This window comes from Cebidichthys violaceus, unplaced genomic scaffold (assembly GCF_023349555.1).
Source record: "Cebidichthys violaceus isolate CVI_PGR_0920_01 unplaced genomic scaffold, fCebVio1.0.p SCAF_4, whole genome shotgun sequence".
Classification (NCBI taxonomy): domain Eukaryota; kingdom Metazoa; phylum Chordata; class Actinopteri; order Perciformes; family Stichaeidae; genus Cebidichthys; species Cebidichthys violaceus.
The window spans coordinates 14,000,162-14,018,439 of NW_027176594.1; the positions used below are offsets into that span (position 1 = coordinate 14,000,162).

At 44.2% G+C, this 18,278-nt stretch overlaps 1 protein-coding gene across 8 annotated transcripts in view; it reads right to left on the reverse strand.

Moving 5' to 3' along the window:
- adgrl3.1 (adhesion G protein-coupled receptor L3.1) overlaps nucleotides 1–18,278 on the reverse strand; it is a 122,556-nt gene that overhangs the window by 63,670 nt on the left and 40,608 nt on the right. For all 8 annotated transcript variants that reach the window (XM_068726589.1, XM_068726595.1, XM_068726594.1 and 5 more), the window contains exon 5: nucleotides 5,159–5,268. In XM_068726589.1, coding sequence (XP_068582690.1) covers nucleotides 5,159–5,268 — 110 coding nt within the window. The remainder of the gene's footprint in view (nucleotides 1–5,158; nucleotides 5,269–18,278) is intronic.

Sequence of the window (18,278 nt, forward strand, 5' to 3'; positions counted from 1 at the left end):
AAAAACTGAGCCGCACATAATTTAATTAGCTGTTTTACAACCCACTTTGAGATTTGTTTACAATATCCATGTAGTGGGAAACATCAGTGCTGAAGGGAAAAGTGCATCTGCGGCATGAGGTGGTGTCTCTTTTGGCTCATTTTCGTGTCGTTGTCTAATTAGCAACCACCCGGCCTCAGAGGTGATCGCTCGGGGGGGAACCTACTGAGTTACGGACGTACCCTCTTGATGTTACAGCCATTTGAGTGCACTAAAGCCAACCCTGCCTCCAGATGTAAATACGATGATTTGTTGTCGAGTGTTTTAGGAATGCGTCAGTTTGAGTACACGCTCATATATTTCAGAAAACGAGCCTCCTATTATTGATCCCTCTTGATTTATGGCAACATTTTGGAGATGTATCGCCGCTTAATGTCTTGCAAAATGTATCTTTCACAACAACGCAGCTGACAGCATTGATTTGCTGCGTCAAGCACGCCTTGATCGTACACGGGCTGGATCTCCGGTCTGAATGTCAGCGAGCCAGAGTATCTTGTTCTAAGGTTCACTAAGGACACTATTACGCCCCTTCAAGGAAAATTGATTTCATAAATATTTTAAGGATGCACTGTGAGGGCTCTGTGCAGGGCCTTGCCGTGTAAAGCTTGAGGTATTCTCAGACAAAAGAAATTTTAAGTGTGGAGTCATGGTGTCCAAACACTAGAGGTGGGAATCCTTTCGATTCAGAGCGCTACAATGTGATTATAAAACGATAAAATCGATTCTTCATGATGCGTCAACATTTTTTGATACATGCTGCTATTTTTAAAACACAGCATATTTGTAATGATTCATGATTAAACAAACAGATGAATTTACTTCTGCTATTATCTTTAATTAATTGAATATAAGTAACAAATAGAAGACGTGTGTCAACTGGAGGGTTACATTTACAAGCATTGCAAAGAGAACCAAGCCTGCCGGCCTGTAGCAGCATCCTTGTAGTAAAAACACATAATTCAGCATATTCTTAGTCATTTAAAATAAAAATAACGCTTTCTGGAACCTGAAACACAAAAACTATACATGTGCGCGGTTACGGTGAGACATGATTCTGTGACAACGGATGCCACGCAGAGCGTGTAACTACCATCCTCCCCGCTTTCCTCAGTGATTCCGTGACTTAAGCTTTGGTTTGGTTGTTTCTCTGTGTCCGGAAAAACGTTGAGATGAATGTTGTATCTCGGTTCCAAAGTGTGCAACATAGCGCGACAGCTCTGATTCTCAATGACTGAGTAGGGGCACAAATCGTTGGCAAAAAGAAGTTGCAGTCTACTTCGTGATTTGCTTCGTCCTTTCAGAGTTTGGTGGAAGAAGAAGAAGCGAAATGGGCGAAAGCGAAACATTAGCTTTTAAGCCAGGGGCTGCCCGTCGGATCGTAACCATATTTGGCTGCTCAAGCTCAGGCACCCTCACCAAAACTCAGTGTATTACGTCTGTTGCGTTCACTGGCAGCGGTAAGAAACGGACAGCCCGGCGTCACAGAATTGTTACAGGCGATCATAACGTTGAGAATTGAGTTGCATCTAAGACTTAATTTTTTTCCCACCACTACCAAAATCTAGTTTGTACAGCGTCGTTTGAGTGCAATTGTAGGTACAAAAAAAATATTGCTACGGAGCCGGGGGAGGGGTTAATATTTGGAGAACAAAACTCTCAATTTGTGAGATTATGAAGTCACAATTTCGGGAGAAATAAACTTGGATATTCTCTGAGGTTAAAGTGGCAAAACGACAAGAAAAGAAAACACAGCTTTGCAAGATTAGAAAGTCATACATTTGTAAGAAAAAAACTCTCTGAGGTTAAAGTAGCAAATTTACAAAAAAAACTGGGATTATAAAATTGTAGATTTATGAGAAAAAGACTTATTCTCTGAGATTAAAGTGGCAAATCTAGGAGAAAACAAATGAATTTGCGAGATTATATAATACAAAAAAAAAACGGCTTTGTAATGATGGCCCTAACGACGACGATAAATTTGACCCTTTGTTTACACATCATATCTTTCTTTACAACACTGAGCAACATTTCACATGGCTAAACACACCAAGCCAGGTAGTGTATCATCACAGTGCTACCTGATCCAGCCCCAACACTTAGTCAGTACACGAAAACTGCTAATGTACTCTCTCTCTCTCTCTCTCTCTCTCTCTCTCCAATGCTCCATCTCTCTCCATCTCTATCTTTTCCTCCCGCCTCTGTTAGCTGAGCTCTCTAATGACTTTGGTTTCAGACGCTGTCTATTTTTGCTGGGGGGGGACGTTACCCTGACGGCCCCATTGTTTATCAGATCAGCATGCGACTCATCTTCCTTTTGCGCCGAGTTGTTCCTGAGCTCCCTCTCCTTCCAGCGATTCATCTACGAAACGCGCAGCCCTGTATTTTTTTTTCAAACGGAACAGAAAACACACACCTACACACACCCTCGATGCTCGCGCTGTGTGCGTGCGCGCGTGCACTCAGCGGGGGCATTAAGCAGGTATCAGGTTGTGTTTCCATCTGCTCCAGAGAGGGCTCTGATAGTCCTATTATTTAATCTGCTGGTCATTCTAGACGCCAGGCAAGGGCCGTTTAGCCGGACATAATTGAATGCTTCAGTGTGGGAGATCACCTTGGCCGTCTGCATGCGCCGTCCTGCCAGGGCTGTACGCTCAGACAAAAAAAATAAAGTTTCTGGGATTTCTGCAGCTCGAAAACTAAAGGAAAAAAAAAAATCTGTTCATCTTTATTGTAGAAAAAAAAAGTTTCCCCAGTGCACGTAAAACTAATTCTGCTTAAAGAGAAGCTAATTTACTTTGTTTTGTTTTTTTAAAAAAGACACTAACTTGAAACAAGGCAGTTGACTCCTAACAAGATTTAGCTTCAAATTTCTACGAAACAACCGAGGCTCAATCCACTTTCCATTCTATCTTTGGCAGAAAAGTAAGATTTATAGACAGCACTAAATTGACTTATCTCAACTCTGCATGTCCTCCTGTCTTTTATGACTTCCACCGCAGAGATGTTTGCAGCGAACAAAAGGAGAAGAAGAAGAAACCAAAAAAAAAAGAAGACGCCAATAAGACGTGCAGCGCTTCACATGTACAGAAATAGACACATTTTCGTTCCACAGCACCCACTCATCCTCTTGTGCTACGTTTCTGCGAGCTTGTACAGTGTAGTGTGGAGTAGTGTGAAGTATTCAGCACAACATTATATATCCAAAAACTAATTATCTATTTTCATCTGAAGGTTATTCTTGGAATCTGCCACTCAAGGTGCAGTAGGTCTATTATTCGATTGAGAAAGTATTTTTTTTACTACATTCAGTGCCTGTAACTTTTTTACTTATTGAGTAATATGTCCTCTATAATTGTTCTATAATTTTGGCAGAAAGCATTATTATTATTTCCATGGGGCAAAAAAAATCAAATATAACTACTGTGTGAACAAAGTGATACACTTGAGATTTAGCTTTTTTGTAAAAACAGACACAGAAGCAGCATTTTTTTGTCTTTGCCTTTGGACAAATCCTCCAAGCAGGAATGCAGTGTTAAATAAACATCAAGGGCAAATAGACGTCTTTAATTCACTAAGTCTCCACCCTGAATCCTTATGCATTTATTATGCAATGAGCTGTAACCTAGATTTTGGGGAAAACTCTGCTGGTTAAAGTTTCCCAGTTGTTGTTATATTTAGCAACTATGTCCCCTGAACGTTTCACTCCAGTGAATACGACCTCCCAGTCTGTTATCATGCGGTCAAAGGTCAAATCACCATCTGCCGTCACTGGAGACCATCCGTCTTTCTCGTCCTTCCTCCCTTGGAGTTTCCCAGTGAACGGTGTCATCATAGTTTCCCATATAAAGGGACTGTGACTTTTGATGAATCTTTTTAATAAAACTGCAGGCTTTTTCAGAACTTAACTTTAGAAAACAGCAAATATCTACTGAGATCTTAAAAATTAGATCATTTCAAAGACGTCTGCGTTGACATCCAGGATGAATGTTGTCACTGAAAAAACGTATTCAAGAAGTGGACGAAGTCACTGTGACGTCATTACTTTGTGTGTACTACGGTCCACATTTTCATTCATTTCATTCATTTTTTTGCCATCTTGGCATATATTTTTTGCAACCATAAGTGACACGAGAGGCTGGAGCCAGTTCAACCGAATGCTGAATAAGACTTTTTTAAGCAATTACAATATTACAATTAACTTTCATGAGCTGAAAACACACTACGGACAGCTCCGTGGTAATGACCTGTCAATCACAAAGTAGCCCCGCCCTAAAGCATACTCTGCTTTATGGTCTCTTTGACTCTAAATGGACCATAATTTACTAAATGAACATCATGCTGTATTGAAGAAGACTTGAAACTAGAGATTGAGACCATAAACTCATGTTTACAATGTTTACTGAGGAAATAAATCAAGAGAGAAGTAGAGTCATTTTCTCATCGACTTCTATACAACCTGACTTCTTTTAACAACCAGAGGAGTCGCCCCTGAGGGCTATTAGAGAGAATACCAATTTAAGGTATTGGCTTCACTTATCAAAGGCCACCTTCTGCTGAAAATGCTCAAACTAGTGTATCTTCATTTAACGGTTCATATAATATCCCACGAAAAGTTACCCCTCATTTTTTGTGTGTTCCTACAAAAGTCCAGCAACTCGTGTCAATTTCCGCTCATTACATGCATACGGTCTTTTCAAAATAAATAAATAAAAGAAACACAGTTGGATTTAGGCAACACAAATTCTTTGTTACATTTCGGGAGAGACCGCCATTTGATTTTAAATAACTATGGAAGTGCCGTTGCTGAAGTACGCAAGTTACGTGACAAAAACATCAACGTTGATTTCCCGTTTTTACATGGGGAACGAACAGCAGCCTCCCGGCTGAAAGACCTCCGTTTGCTGGACCCAACCACCTCCCCTTCGGCCCGCCAGCTGTGTGATTTAGCGGCCTTTGTACGTCCTCCTTCAAGATTACATGGATCATTTACGGAAACAAATTGTGGGACAAATTGCGCCGCTGGATGAGACCAGCCTGACTCAAACATGTGACTAGTACTAGCGCCATTACAGAGATAATAGGTCAAAATACTTTTTAAAAAAATAAAAAAGGTACTTACTGTATGGGACACACTCATATTGGACCTCCAGGTACTTGTATGTGCCAGGGCAGGGGTCGGGGAAGACATCGGGCCCGGCCACCACCGCACACTGCGTACGGTTGTTGCATCTGCCACGGGAAGAGACACACGTTAGCTGAACACATTCAGATGCACGGATATATAGCAAATGCTGCGAAACAGCCGCTGGCAGATGAGTCTTCTGAAGGCCAAAGCACTCGATAAAACAGAACACAGACATGTTATATACACCGAGATGTGTTTTATCCCCTCATACGGTTCATTCCACTCACCCTGATGCTCGAGAGTCATCCGTGTTTAAGGGCCCTTTAGGTTGACAAAAGAGCAGACAATGTGTCCTTACTGGTACACCTGGAGTGGACATTACATTAATGGAATCCTTGAGTTTGCTGGAGCACAAGGTGGCCCACAATGGCGACTGAAGAGCGAGGACACTTCTGCTGTGTGTGTGTGTGTGTGTGTGTGTGTGCAGCACTGAGAACAATAACCTATGGCTTTAACAGTATTTTGCTCCAGACTCCAGATAATTAATTTTAATTATCAAGGGGGGGCCCTCTCCTCTGACACACAAAAAGTAAGTATTCCTCACTCTTGCTAACGCGGGTTGGCAGCACACCATGTATATTCACTACATGCCTGTGGGGGTTTGTGTTGTCATGCATGTACAGTAGACGTGCGGCTATAAAAAATGCACACGTGACATTTATGTGATAGTAATTAAACATGTTGCAGGCCCGGTCCTCACGAGGAAAGATGATTTGTCGGTGGGCGGCTGGAGTCCATAAATTATCATGACAGATGCACGTAATGACATAAAAAAATGCTTCTGCGCGCCGAAGTGCCACTTTGTCTCAGTGACCCGTCTTGGCTTTAAATAATTCATTGAAACAACGCGAGTGAAGAACTGCATCACGTTCGGGACCAAAAGGCCCTATTTCAAGAAGGCCGACGAGTATTTTCTTTCAATTAGTACAACTCTCCCGTCTGTCCCTCTTTCCCGGCGCACCTGTCAAACAGACGACATTTACATTTAAAAAAAATTCTCCCATTGAGATATATATATTTTTTTTAATGAGTGAACCAAAACCCCTCAAGTCTCTTTTCTTACAGTATCGTTCCATTTTGCATAATGGAATATGCATGAGAGCTAACTTAATTTTCAGTTCAATATTCACTTAAAAACACAGAGAGCCAATGTAGACCACACACACACACACACACACACACACACACACACACACACACACACACACGTAATGGTGTGTATCGGTGGCGTCTGTGGTCAAAGTGAGAGGGGTTATGGAAGTTTAAAAGGTTTAAAACTCCAATGTGTCGCACTGCCTGTCATATTCTAATAACAACACCCGCCAGTCTCCTGTTCTTTTCTCCTCCCTCCCTTTCTTTTTTCTCGCCTCTGTGCTTTTTAATTTCTTGCCCCGGTGCCTTCATCATCGGTCACCTGTCATCAGTGCAAGTTGTGGAGGGGGGGGGTTGAAGGGACAGACAAACTGCTCGCAACACATGACCGTCGGACATGACTGGCTGGCCCACAATGGTGAATCAGAGCGAACCTCCTATTTAATGACCTCACATGTAGCGCAAACCCCCCGCCCCCCTCCTGAAGTTATGATGTCATCACGCCGCAACAAGCGATCAGAGCTACACGTATGAAGGCAAATCACTGTCAAAATCCGAGAACGCAAATGAGATCCACGCGCACAAATCAAACATATATATTTTACTTTGACGAGCGCTTTTACATCACTCTCGCGTGTTCACGAAACTTTACTCTGCTCGATCGCTCGCAGTTTTTCTTTTTGACAGTAAGTGGGCGGACCCAGTCTCTACATCTAATTGGTTACAATCCTCGTCTTTGGACAGACACAGTCACAGTCACTGTGTCACAGACTCAGATTTTCAGATTGCACTACTCGTGCAGTAATAATGTACATCTTACTGCACGGGTACTTTTACTTTCTGCACTTAAAGTACATTTTGCTGATAATAACATACTTGACTAAGGTTTTGAATGCAGGTATTTACTCGTAATGGATTGTTTCATCAGTATTAGTACGTTTACTGCAGTGAAGGAACTGAATACTTTTTCATCCACTAATTACTTGTCAGTGATTTAAGTTGGGCAAACAGTTAATATAGAAACAGTGGTCCCTAATCTTGGCTACAGATCCTTGAGCGGGTCCAAATTGTTGCTCATATTATATACAACTACATTATATCTCTTCTGTAAACACACCAGTATGATTAAATATGATAACATCATGTTTTAATCAATTAAGATCAAAGAGCTTCTTTGAGCTGTTTGTCACAAGAGGTTTGACTATCAAACACACATTGTCTGTAATAGAATGATGAGTGAATTTAAACCAATCTGAGCAACTTGACTCCATTTACAAGAGAAACACATTTTTAATTATTGTATTTCAAAACGCTATTAACATAATTTGTATTTCATCAGCCTCTACAGTCTGACAAGTTTACAAAACTTGTCAGACAAATGTAGAACATTCTGAGTAGTGGAGTAGTGTTTAGTGGCGGATTGAAAACCACCTCTAACAGACCTAGCGTCTGTGTTACAGTGATATCAGGTCTGCCCAAAGACGAGGATTGTAACCAATTAGATGTAGAGACTGGGTCCGCCCACTTACTGTCAAAAAGAAAAACTGCGAGCGACCGAGCAGAGTAAAGTTTCGCGAGCGCGCCAGAGGGAATTTCGCTCGCGGAGTGATGTAAAAGCGCTCGTCAAAGTAAAATACGCGAGCGGCTGTTTGATTTGTGCGCGCACGTGGATCTCATTTGTGTTCTCGGATTTTGACAGCGATTTGCCTTCATATACATGTTTCTGTCAAAACTTACTCCCAATAAATACAAAGTTGCTGCCGCGGGCGTTAAGTGTAGGATTGACTATTTCCACACACTAAACTTTTAGGAGAAAAAAAACCCTGAACACAAGAAGTGTCTCTTGGTGGGCTTATACAAATTAAAAAATAGTCTCATTCCTAATGAAGAAGGGAGGAAAAAGAATAAGAAAAAGCCAACTGACACAAAAATATGCTATCGGACCGGGCAGCGAGGTCGTTGCGCAAAGCCGACAGAACGCATGAATATGTGAAATGCAACACATTTAAGAAAAGCAGGGACCAGGCGGTGTCGGGCAGAGAAACAGATGTGTTTTTGAAGAAGCTTTCGTTTTTTGCACTAGATGTGTGAAATTGTGTGTGTTTGCGTTTGTTTCTACTTTATGCTCCAGCCAAAAAACAAAAAGTCTCTGTTCTCTGGAACTTTCACGGCTAAGTCATGCAGCAGCGAAGGTTATTGACTGCTATTTAAAATAGAGGGTATAGTGCAACGATTCAACATAATCTCCCTCCGCTATCTCTCCCTCTTCCTCCGTCTATTTCTGTCCGCGCCACCTTTTTCTCTCTTCCGTCACCCCGCACTCTTCTAAGCCAAGATAATAAACCAATTTCTCCCTCGGCCTTTGTCTTCATCCGAACCCGCCGAGGAATTATTCCTCTCCGTTCCTCCGTCTTTGTCTCTCATTCCGACTGTGTGTTTATCTGCCTTAAACCCACTTAGCTGCAGTTTTTTTCCCGAAGTCACACCCAGATATATGCGGCGGGCCTCTTATAGCTTGCTTCCCTCTCCCTTCGTGTCCGTCCTCCCCCCCCCCCCCCCCCCCTTTTAATATTGTTCCTGCCTCCCCTCGGGGCGTCATCTCCAGCCTCCCTCTGTTTCTCCCTCGATCCCTCCATCCTCAGCAAAGCCTGTGCTGACGTCACCGCTCTGTCTGAGCCAGCAGTCTGAGTCAGATCCAAAAAAGACTCCCTCATGTCCCCAGCACCTCCGTCTCCTTCTCTTTCTCACTCTCATTCCAGCCCAACAAAACATAAAAACATCGGCAAAAAAATTCTCCAAACTCACCTCCTCTCTGTGCTCTGACCCACGTCCGAAGTAGATGCAGAACATAAACCACTTGCAACCTTTTAATTTTTCCCTCCGCATTCTTTTAAACCCAAATAGCTCTTTATTTTTTCCCTGTGTGTTTTTTCTTGGTGTTGGCAGAAATGCTTCTTTTTTTTAATTAGCATGACCACATCAAAACAAGGCAGTGGCCTGGATACCGCCTTCGCCTGCTGGCTTTCTTCCCCGCGACGTGCAACACGCGCACCGACTCACAAACAAAACCCGCTCGCTAACAAAAGCCGATGCCGTGGCAGGCGGGGAAAGGGAACGCAGCGACGCTGCAGCGGGTGCCGCCGCTGTCATCGTCTCTGATGTTTTTTTTTCCCACTTTGTTTGGCAGACCTCCCTTCACTCCGATCGGTCTCCATCTCCCCGTATAAACACGACCGACCGACTGATGGTTTGATGAGGCTGACGGAGTGTGTGCGCGCTCATATGTGCTAGCACACGCATGCACATGTGAGCTGGCAGATGGAATAAAAAACTTGCTTGTTTGTGTTTGTGTGTGTGTGTGTGTGTGTGTGTGTGTGTGTGTGTGTGTGTGTGTGTGCGCGCGTCCGGCTGCGTGTGCGCTTGTGCTCGAGTGCAGATGTGTTGGAGAACTATATAATTACAGAGCGAGTGAGAGCTGGGAGCTAATCCTCGTGAGTTAAAAGAGGTGTCTGAGAGTGAGTGAAGCACAAAGCCTTGGCGCGGTGCTCCGGAACCCACATCCGAATGCAGTCGGGCCACTCCGTGACGCCGTCTGAGTCATCCGCAGCACTGTGAGCATGCTTAGCACATACAAAAACTCTCTGCAATGGTGTCTGAGTGTCAAACATGCACACACAAAAGCCGGAAAATTCTAAAAGCATCCAAACATTCCACACATGTACAAACATTGTAGAACCCCCATGCTGCGTCAATATCGCATACAATGCACTACATACTTATTATGTGTGATGTCGTTCAACATACTTTTGTATGATTAAGCATTAATATGCATCTTTGTTGGACGCACTGAACTGTAATTGCCAGGTGTCAACCTCCCGTTCTGCCGAGTGAAGCTGGTGCGGAAGTGTCTTAAAACTTGCATTCTCTCTAATGGCCATCAGGGGGCGACTCCTCTGGATGCAAAAAGAAGTCAGATTGTATAGAAGTCAATGAGAAAATGACTCAGTAAACATTGTAAACATGAGTTTATGGTCTCAATCTCTACTTTCAAGTCTTCTTCAATACAGCATGATGTTCATTTAGTAAATTATGATCCATTTAGAGTCAAATAGTAAATCAGGGTATGCTTTTGGGCGGGGTTGCCTTGCAATTGACAGGTCGCTATCACTGCATTTTGCATGTTTTCGTCTTAGTACTTTAACCCTTTCACAGTGTGTTTGCACTTCATGAAAGTCAACTGTAACCTTTGTTACAAAAGGTTTCAATGTCTAAATCAGCGTTCGGTTGAACTAAGCTCCGCCCTCACATGTCACTTCTGGTTGCAAAAAAAACAAGATGACGATGTCCATAATGCCAAACTCAAGGCTTCAAAATGGCAGTCGACAAACCAATGGGTGACGTCAAGCTGACTACGTTCACTTCTTATATACAGTCTACAATTACAGAACAGTGGTGCGACTCTATTGAGTGTCTATTTTATAGGGAGTTGGCTATTGGGCACTGCAAAAATATATTCCCAATTTCCTTCTTTTTTTTAAATTTGACTTTTACAAAATAAAGAACACAGAGAACAGAGCTCATAATTACTTTGTAACGTGTGTCGTAACTGCATTACTTGGTTTCTATTGGCTTCTCTTTTCTTTTTTTTTTCTCAAAGTCTAAATCGGTATTCGGCAATTCTGAGCTGGATGGAGTCACTTGGTGAATACAAAAATGGAAGACGGCTGCGATGGAGGTAGTCGGTGGAGGGACAGTGAGGTGTATTATTATTAGTAGTAGTAGTAGTAGTATTATTATTCCTCCACATTAAAGAAATAATATCAACAGCCAGACAAAGAAATCTGATTTGAACAATTACTCTGAATTGAACTCGAAGGCTTGCAGCATGAACGCAGCTGAACCAGCAGGAACATCGATGGTTAGAGTTGTGCAACAGTCGCAACATGCAGTTCGGACTAATACTAACACTTTGGGGTAACTTGCAGAAGATGGACCGGAAAAAAAAAAGTTTTTTTCTGCTGTTGACATTGACTCACACATGAACCCAGAAGTAGTAAGAGGAAATGGAGATAGTTCAGCAGAGACTGAAATTATTTGAAACAGAAATATAACAAGCGGAAAATAAATGATTTTATGTTAAAGTACAAAGTGTACTTTAACATAAAATCACATGTGTGATCACATTTTTCCCTGAAAGCAAGAATACATTTAGTTTTTTCTCTCCGCTTTATAAAATCTTGTGACCGTGAGAGATTATTACTTTATGAATAACATACATTCTCCACTGTTTACTGTCGAGAAATGTAGCTGCAGTTTGATTTGAGGCAATAAAAAAACACAGCGTCAGGCAGCATTTAGTTCCACAGACTAAACACAACTTGACAAGAATGGATGCTCGATGATACCATTATAGATTGCACTGCTCTAGCAGTCCAGATTATCCATAAAAAATGTATGAACTCAGTATCGTTATAAGCCTCAAAATATTTCCCATGGACAAATGTGAGGGTCACGGGACAGAGGATTTCGTATGTGTATTGTAAAGCCCTAAATTTCTGATTTGTGATTTTGGGCTATACAAAAAGTATTATATTGAATTAAATAAAAGAAGATTAAATTCTATTAAAATCGCCAAACTGGGAAAAGTCAATCAGTTGGTAAAATCATAAATTCAAATTCTGTAAATAACAAAAGGAAGAGGGGAGAGATGATTTCACTGGGCTCTTTGTGTCCTGAGGGAGTTCAGGAAAACCCATTTGACAGCAGAAAGAGCAGAGTTACTGTATCTAGCTACAGGATAAAAAGCTGTTAGGCTGGCCGTACACACTCTCCCTCTCTCTTTCTCTCTCACACGCACACACACACACACCACATATGAGATTCCTCTGCTACTGCCCTCATTTCTGCTTTATTAGCTCCCTGATGTAGTTTTCTACACACACACACACGTACAGTGCTATCCGGAGATGGACAAATGGAGTGATGGAAACGATGGAAGGATGCAGACGAACAGGGATGTAGTAAGTAATTGAGGAGTGATGCAGGGGTTTGTGATGGATGGCGGTAAAAGAAAAGGGAGGAAGAGATGGGTGTGTGTTGTGTGTGTGTGTGTGTGAGTCCGTACACTGTATATACGTCTACCCCGGGGTATAGCGTAGCGCACCCCACCAACACACCACGCTTGTGAAGAAAATGACAGATCTGTCTCTCTTGTTCTCTTTCTCCCACACACCGCCACACACACACACGAGCGCACACACACACACAAACACTAACACACTCCTCTGCGTTTCTGTCAGGTCTCTTGCAGCCTGTCAAACGAGCCACAGGTAAAATAATGTTGTTTTTCCCTGCTGGAAAAAAATAAAAATAAATAAAGGCTTCGAAATGTGTTACATTATTAATATTTTTGGCTGGAGGATGTCATTCTCTCCCGTTTTTCTCCCATTCCGACTGAGAATGTCAAGCGTCATTGTTAACATACAACACACAGTATACTGTGTGTACCATGAATACTGTATGTATTCTGTGTGTGTAACCCCCCCCCCCCCCGAACTTGCCATCTTCATGCCAGGTGGGAATGAACTGAGTATGAATACTTACTGCATACTTTTTCTATTAACTTTTAGTACATGCTTGAGCCGCCCTTGCAAAGTACGCACTGCTGCATGCGGTACGCCTTCAGTTTTTATCATACTGCTTCGTCACACTTGATCTTTGACCCTCTTGTCGTATATCTGCAGCGCAGAGGATTGTGGGAATAGCCAGAAAAGCATGCTGGCTCGCATTCTGCAGGATGCAACCTGGTGCAGTAAGAACATCCTGGTACTTTTGTCATACTGTACTCACTCTTTTTCTGGCATACTAAATAGTATGGTAGTATGCACACTTGTGAAGCAGGTTAATTCAGCCTTTTAAAACCGACCTATTTTGTCAGTGATTGTCCATCACATTTACATTCTATCTGCAGGACATTATCTTTAAGGTTACTGAACTGTTTTACAAGAAAAAAAAAAGCGATCGGTAATAATATTTAATGTGTTTTAACACACATGATGCCCTTTCTCTTGCAAGCACGGCTCACGGCAGAGTACAGTTTTCTAAGCTCCGCAATCCCTCCTCCCCTCCCCTCCCCTGCTCAACTCCTCTTCCACCGGTAACCATAGCAACCTCCACGTCGTCCGATTCCAGGACACACTCGGGGAGTCTTCCTCCCGATTCCACCCAGCAACATTCCCCCTCCGTGCGTTTCTCCCCCTGCCTTTCCATCCGTGTGTCCCGTCTTTCTACACGGTTTAACCAAAGACCACCTGCCTTGCACAAAATCCCCCCTGAAAGCTAAAAGACGAGCAGCGTGTCGGACAGCCGGGCTGTCGCTCTCGGTTGGGCGAAAAGCAGAGAAGGCGCTCGACACGCCGCCCCAGACGACAGAGCCGCGCCGCACCAAGACACTGTCTCGCAGGATTTAGTCAGACTCACCTCATGATGCACACATAAAAAAAGTGTATATGCACATGTATGTGTGTGTGTGTGGGCAGGAGGGCCTTTACATGTGTCCTGGTTTAGTTCTGCGCGTCAATGTCAAAGTATCAAGTCAGTCACTTTCTACTTGTCTGAGGCGCTGATTCACATGCTAGTCACTGGATGTATCAGGCTTTGTGTGTGCGTGTGTGTGTTTGTATGTGAGAGGGAGTGTGCGGCGTCTAGACCTTTCCTGAAACCGTTCTCAGGCAGCCGCGCGGCTTAGGTGCTCGGCGAAGCATGATAACTAAGGTTAGCAGAGCTGCGGTGACGGCAGGAAACGGGTCAGACGGCGGGGACTTTGACATGTGGAAGTACAGAGGCTCGGGCAGAGCGCCACAGCTGTCAGTCAGGGTGGGGAAAACAAACGGTGCGCGAGTGGGCGGATGGAGAATGCAGCTATACGTGCAAGGGACAGTGACATTTTGTGATGACGAGCTTAAAAAAAACCCCGAAAAAAGGGAATGTTGCCGTTTGTTGCCGTCACGTTTCTGGAGGAAATGTTTCTGTGCGTGTGCCTTTCAGGACCGACTGTGTGTCGGAATCTCTCCATCTTTAAGTTCTCTAGATATATGCATCTATCTGTGTGTGTGTGTGTGTGTGTGTGTGTGTGTGTGTACATTTGCATGCGTGTGTGTGGGCCCTAATTACCGCACTGAGCAAGGGTGACAGTTGGGCCCCCAGGGTGCCGCAGGGCATCTCCTGTAACCGTGGTGACTGTGTGGCTCGCACACACACATGCACACACACATTAAATAGGACATTTCCAGATATGACCTCATTCAGCAGGGAAGCAGGGTAGTTAATGGAGAGAGGGGAGACGAAGAGTGAGCAGGCTGAGACAGAAAAAAAGTCGGGAGAGATAATAACGAGACATAATTGTAAATATCCTGGTGAGTCCACCTCTGCAAGACATCACACACACACACATGCACGCAAAACACACAGTAGCCGCAGCCTCGGCGAAAACCTCCAATTTAGTAGATAATATTGTTTTTGTTCTTGGAGTCACTGGGCTGGAATAATGATCAAAAATATAAGATTCATGTAAGGTTTAGAGCGCTCATTTCTCCATCTGTGTTTACAGAGATAGATTAGAATCAAACGTTGAGGACGAATGAAGTGCAGGTATGCGCTGGGGGAAAAAAATAAAATATAATAAAAAAGCTGCAGACTGTTTGACATAGTTCAATGGTTGCAGCACTAGATCGCAGTCTATGATTCAAGAGGTTTTCTATAATTCAGAGAGTCAAAGGAAAAGAACTTCAGAGGTTTTCTTTACAGTCTCCCGCGTGAAATGGTTCAAAGGTCTGGATGCACGCATCTGCGCGCACATACATTACACACACACACACACACACACACACATGCGTGCGCGCACACACGTTCACGAGCTAGCACACTAGCCCGGTTGCTTTGAAGGCTGAGACTCGGTTCCAAAGAGACAGGCTGCCAGAAGAAGTTGACCGTGCTCGGGAGCTGATGAGCAACTCTCTCAATTTCTCTTTGAGTTCGTTCATGAAGGCATGCGTGCGTACGCATTGGCGCGTGTGCACACAGGGCTGGTGCATAGCTGTGTGTTTGTAGCTATTGTGCACCTATGGTTGCCCCGAGGGGAAGGGGGGCGGGGGGCTGCTGCTGCAGGCTGGGGGATTTAATCCTGCAACCAGCTGTGCGTTTGGTCAGGACGATGCTTAGTTATAGAAAACATGCTGTAACATGCAGGCAACATGCTGCAGCCCCCTGCACTTCAGCCGCAGCCTCACCTTTCCCCCTGGGTTGGGGGAAAAAAAGAAAGAAAAGTGAATGGGGGGGGGGGAGAGACAGGAAAGGGGCTCGTGAAAACGAAAAACAGATGGTGAGGGAGAAAGGAAAAGTGACAGAGGATGAGAAGCAATTTGAGGAATGAGGGGGGGAGGGGGGAGTGCCAAAAAAATTGAGATATGAAGAGAGTGACAGATAGGAGAATAATAAATGAAAGACGTTGTTATTTAACACTTCCAAAAGCAAGGGAGAGATGGGGGAGGCAACTCCCTACCCTTGTCTTTCTTGTCAACGTGGTTTTTCTTTGAGTTGAGGGACTTCTTCAAGGGGGGAAGGGAAGGGAGAGGGAAGGATGGAGCAGGGCAAGGGGACAAGGTGGGAGAGACGGTAAAGAGGTGTGTGTGTGTGTGTGTGTGTGTGTGTGTGTGTGTGTGTGTGTGTGTGTGTGTGTGCGCACTGTTACATTGTTCACAATGTCTGCTCCTTCCAGCCTCAAGGAGCAGCCTCAAGGATGCATGAGATGGAGAGAGAAGGCCAGCGAAGCGCTCAAGTATCAGTAAAGGGACAAGGAGCGCATTGTGAAGCATCTCCGCAGATGCCATCAAATAACTTGGGAGGCATGCCACCATTTTGACTCCCAGCCCCTTCCCCGTGTACAATGGAACAGGCCAAACCTTCTGATTCTTCAGTTGTCTTGACGTCGCTAACTTTTCCCCACCAGTGACACTTCAACCCAGCCACACCCTCGGCTGTAGCCAACTCAGCCGCTTTGAAAAAACAATGAAATTGATACATTTATTTTTTTGGAAACACACCTAGAGTGCAGCGGAGCTTGAGCCACTGGGGTGAGCTTAATAAAACAATAAAGATTGGAAACATATGTACATTTTCTTAATTTAGGGTGCAGGATCCGAGGTTGGGAGCATTTCAATTGCCTCTGAACAGCTCTCAACCACAGACTGGATATGAGAAGTGGATGTAGTCATTGTGATGTTTACTGAGGTAATAAATCAAGTGAGAAGTAGAGTTATTTTCTCATAGACTTCTATACAATCAGACTTATTTTTGCAACAGGAGGAGTCTCCCCCTACTGGTCAATAGAGAGAAGCTTCACTCAGCAGAGCAGGAGGTTGTCGCCTGCTCTCAACATGTCGGTGGCAAACCAGCGTCTCACAGCTAATGGTGCTAACATTGCAAAATGTGGCGATTTTGCAGACAGAGCTAACAGGGTTAACGTGAGCGGTTACCGAAGACTTAGTGCTACATTTCCACCACACTGCAGTCGGTCGAGGTGGCGCTATCGGCTGTAACCGCTAGGTGAGAGCAGTTCAGAGCGGTGGTCGCGAGCTAGCCAGTGGGTCACGCTAACATGCGCTCAAAGAACGCGTGGACGGCCCGGCTATGTCAACAAAGCAAGGAGGAGATTGGATAACAACAAACACAAAAAGAGAGCGACTTCATTCTCTCTCTTTGTTACTCCACTACATCTTTACATAGCAAATATTGGTTTGCTGCTATATTAATGCTCTGAATGATGAATACAGCTGCTTTAAATAATAAGGGTAAAACAGAAAACAACATAGAAGTGAGCTGCAACCTTAGGACAAAGAATGCTCAGTAGCCATTTTGAAATAGAGGCATCTCAGTTCAAAACACGATAAAAACAGAGTGAGTCATTGAAGTGGGGCCGGCATATCGCTAAAACAGATTAAGCGGAACTTTCATGGCCGCGGCTTCGTTTCCCCTTCAACCCAGTGTATCCCAATGGGGAGATAATCTGGGAAATGCAGCGCTATCGGGTCCTCTCTAGGTTGCCTGAGAAGCCTTGTGAGACCCTCTGGAGATATGAGGCTTTGATATCAAGACCAATTATGTGGTGTGGGGTGTGCGCACACGCACACACACACGCACACGCACACACACTCCCTGGCCTTGGAGAGTGGTGGAGAGGAAAACAAAGGGAGAATGTGATACTGAGGAAACACTGGGCAGGCGGAACATGCTCTGATTTTATCAGCCAGTTGAGCTGGGGATCGAAAAAAAAAGCAGAGACGATACAGACATAGAGGGAATGAGAGAGTGGAAGGCAGTTGGGCCGAAGCACACTGATGAAGCGGGGGTATTGGGAAGAGCTAAACACGGCCTCCAGTGCACATTAATAAGCATGAGCACACACTCATGGATTTTGCATCCACGTAACGCCGGTGCATTAAAACGCATGAGCATTGCAGCATTATACGTACAGACACACACACACAAACAGACTCAGTCATAGCATCTTGCAACAAACACACACGTGGAAAATATATGTGATAAACAGTTGTATCCGGGCTGAGTCACCTCCACGGAGGATCCCTCAAGATTAAGTCTGGCCTCTGGCTCTGCTAATTGGAGCTTAAAGTCTGGTGTAGCCCCTGGGCAGTGTATGCTGCGTGTGGCACATGCTGTGAGTGTCTGTGTGTGTGTGTGTGTGTGTGTGTGTGTGTGCTTGCATGTGTATAAATTATGGATGGCTAGGGCCGCAGGAGAGGGGTGGCCACACAAGTTGCAGCTGCCGGAGCGAGCAGAGAGGAGGCCGAGCCAGGCCAGAGCAATCGCAATCAGAGCACTGCCACACGACAGAGACAGGTGGTTCGATGGAGAGAGAGAGAAAGACGACAGCAGCAATATTGGGACA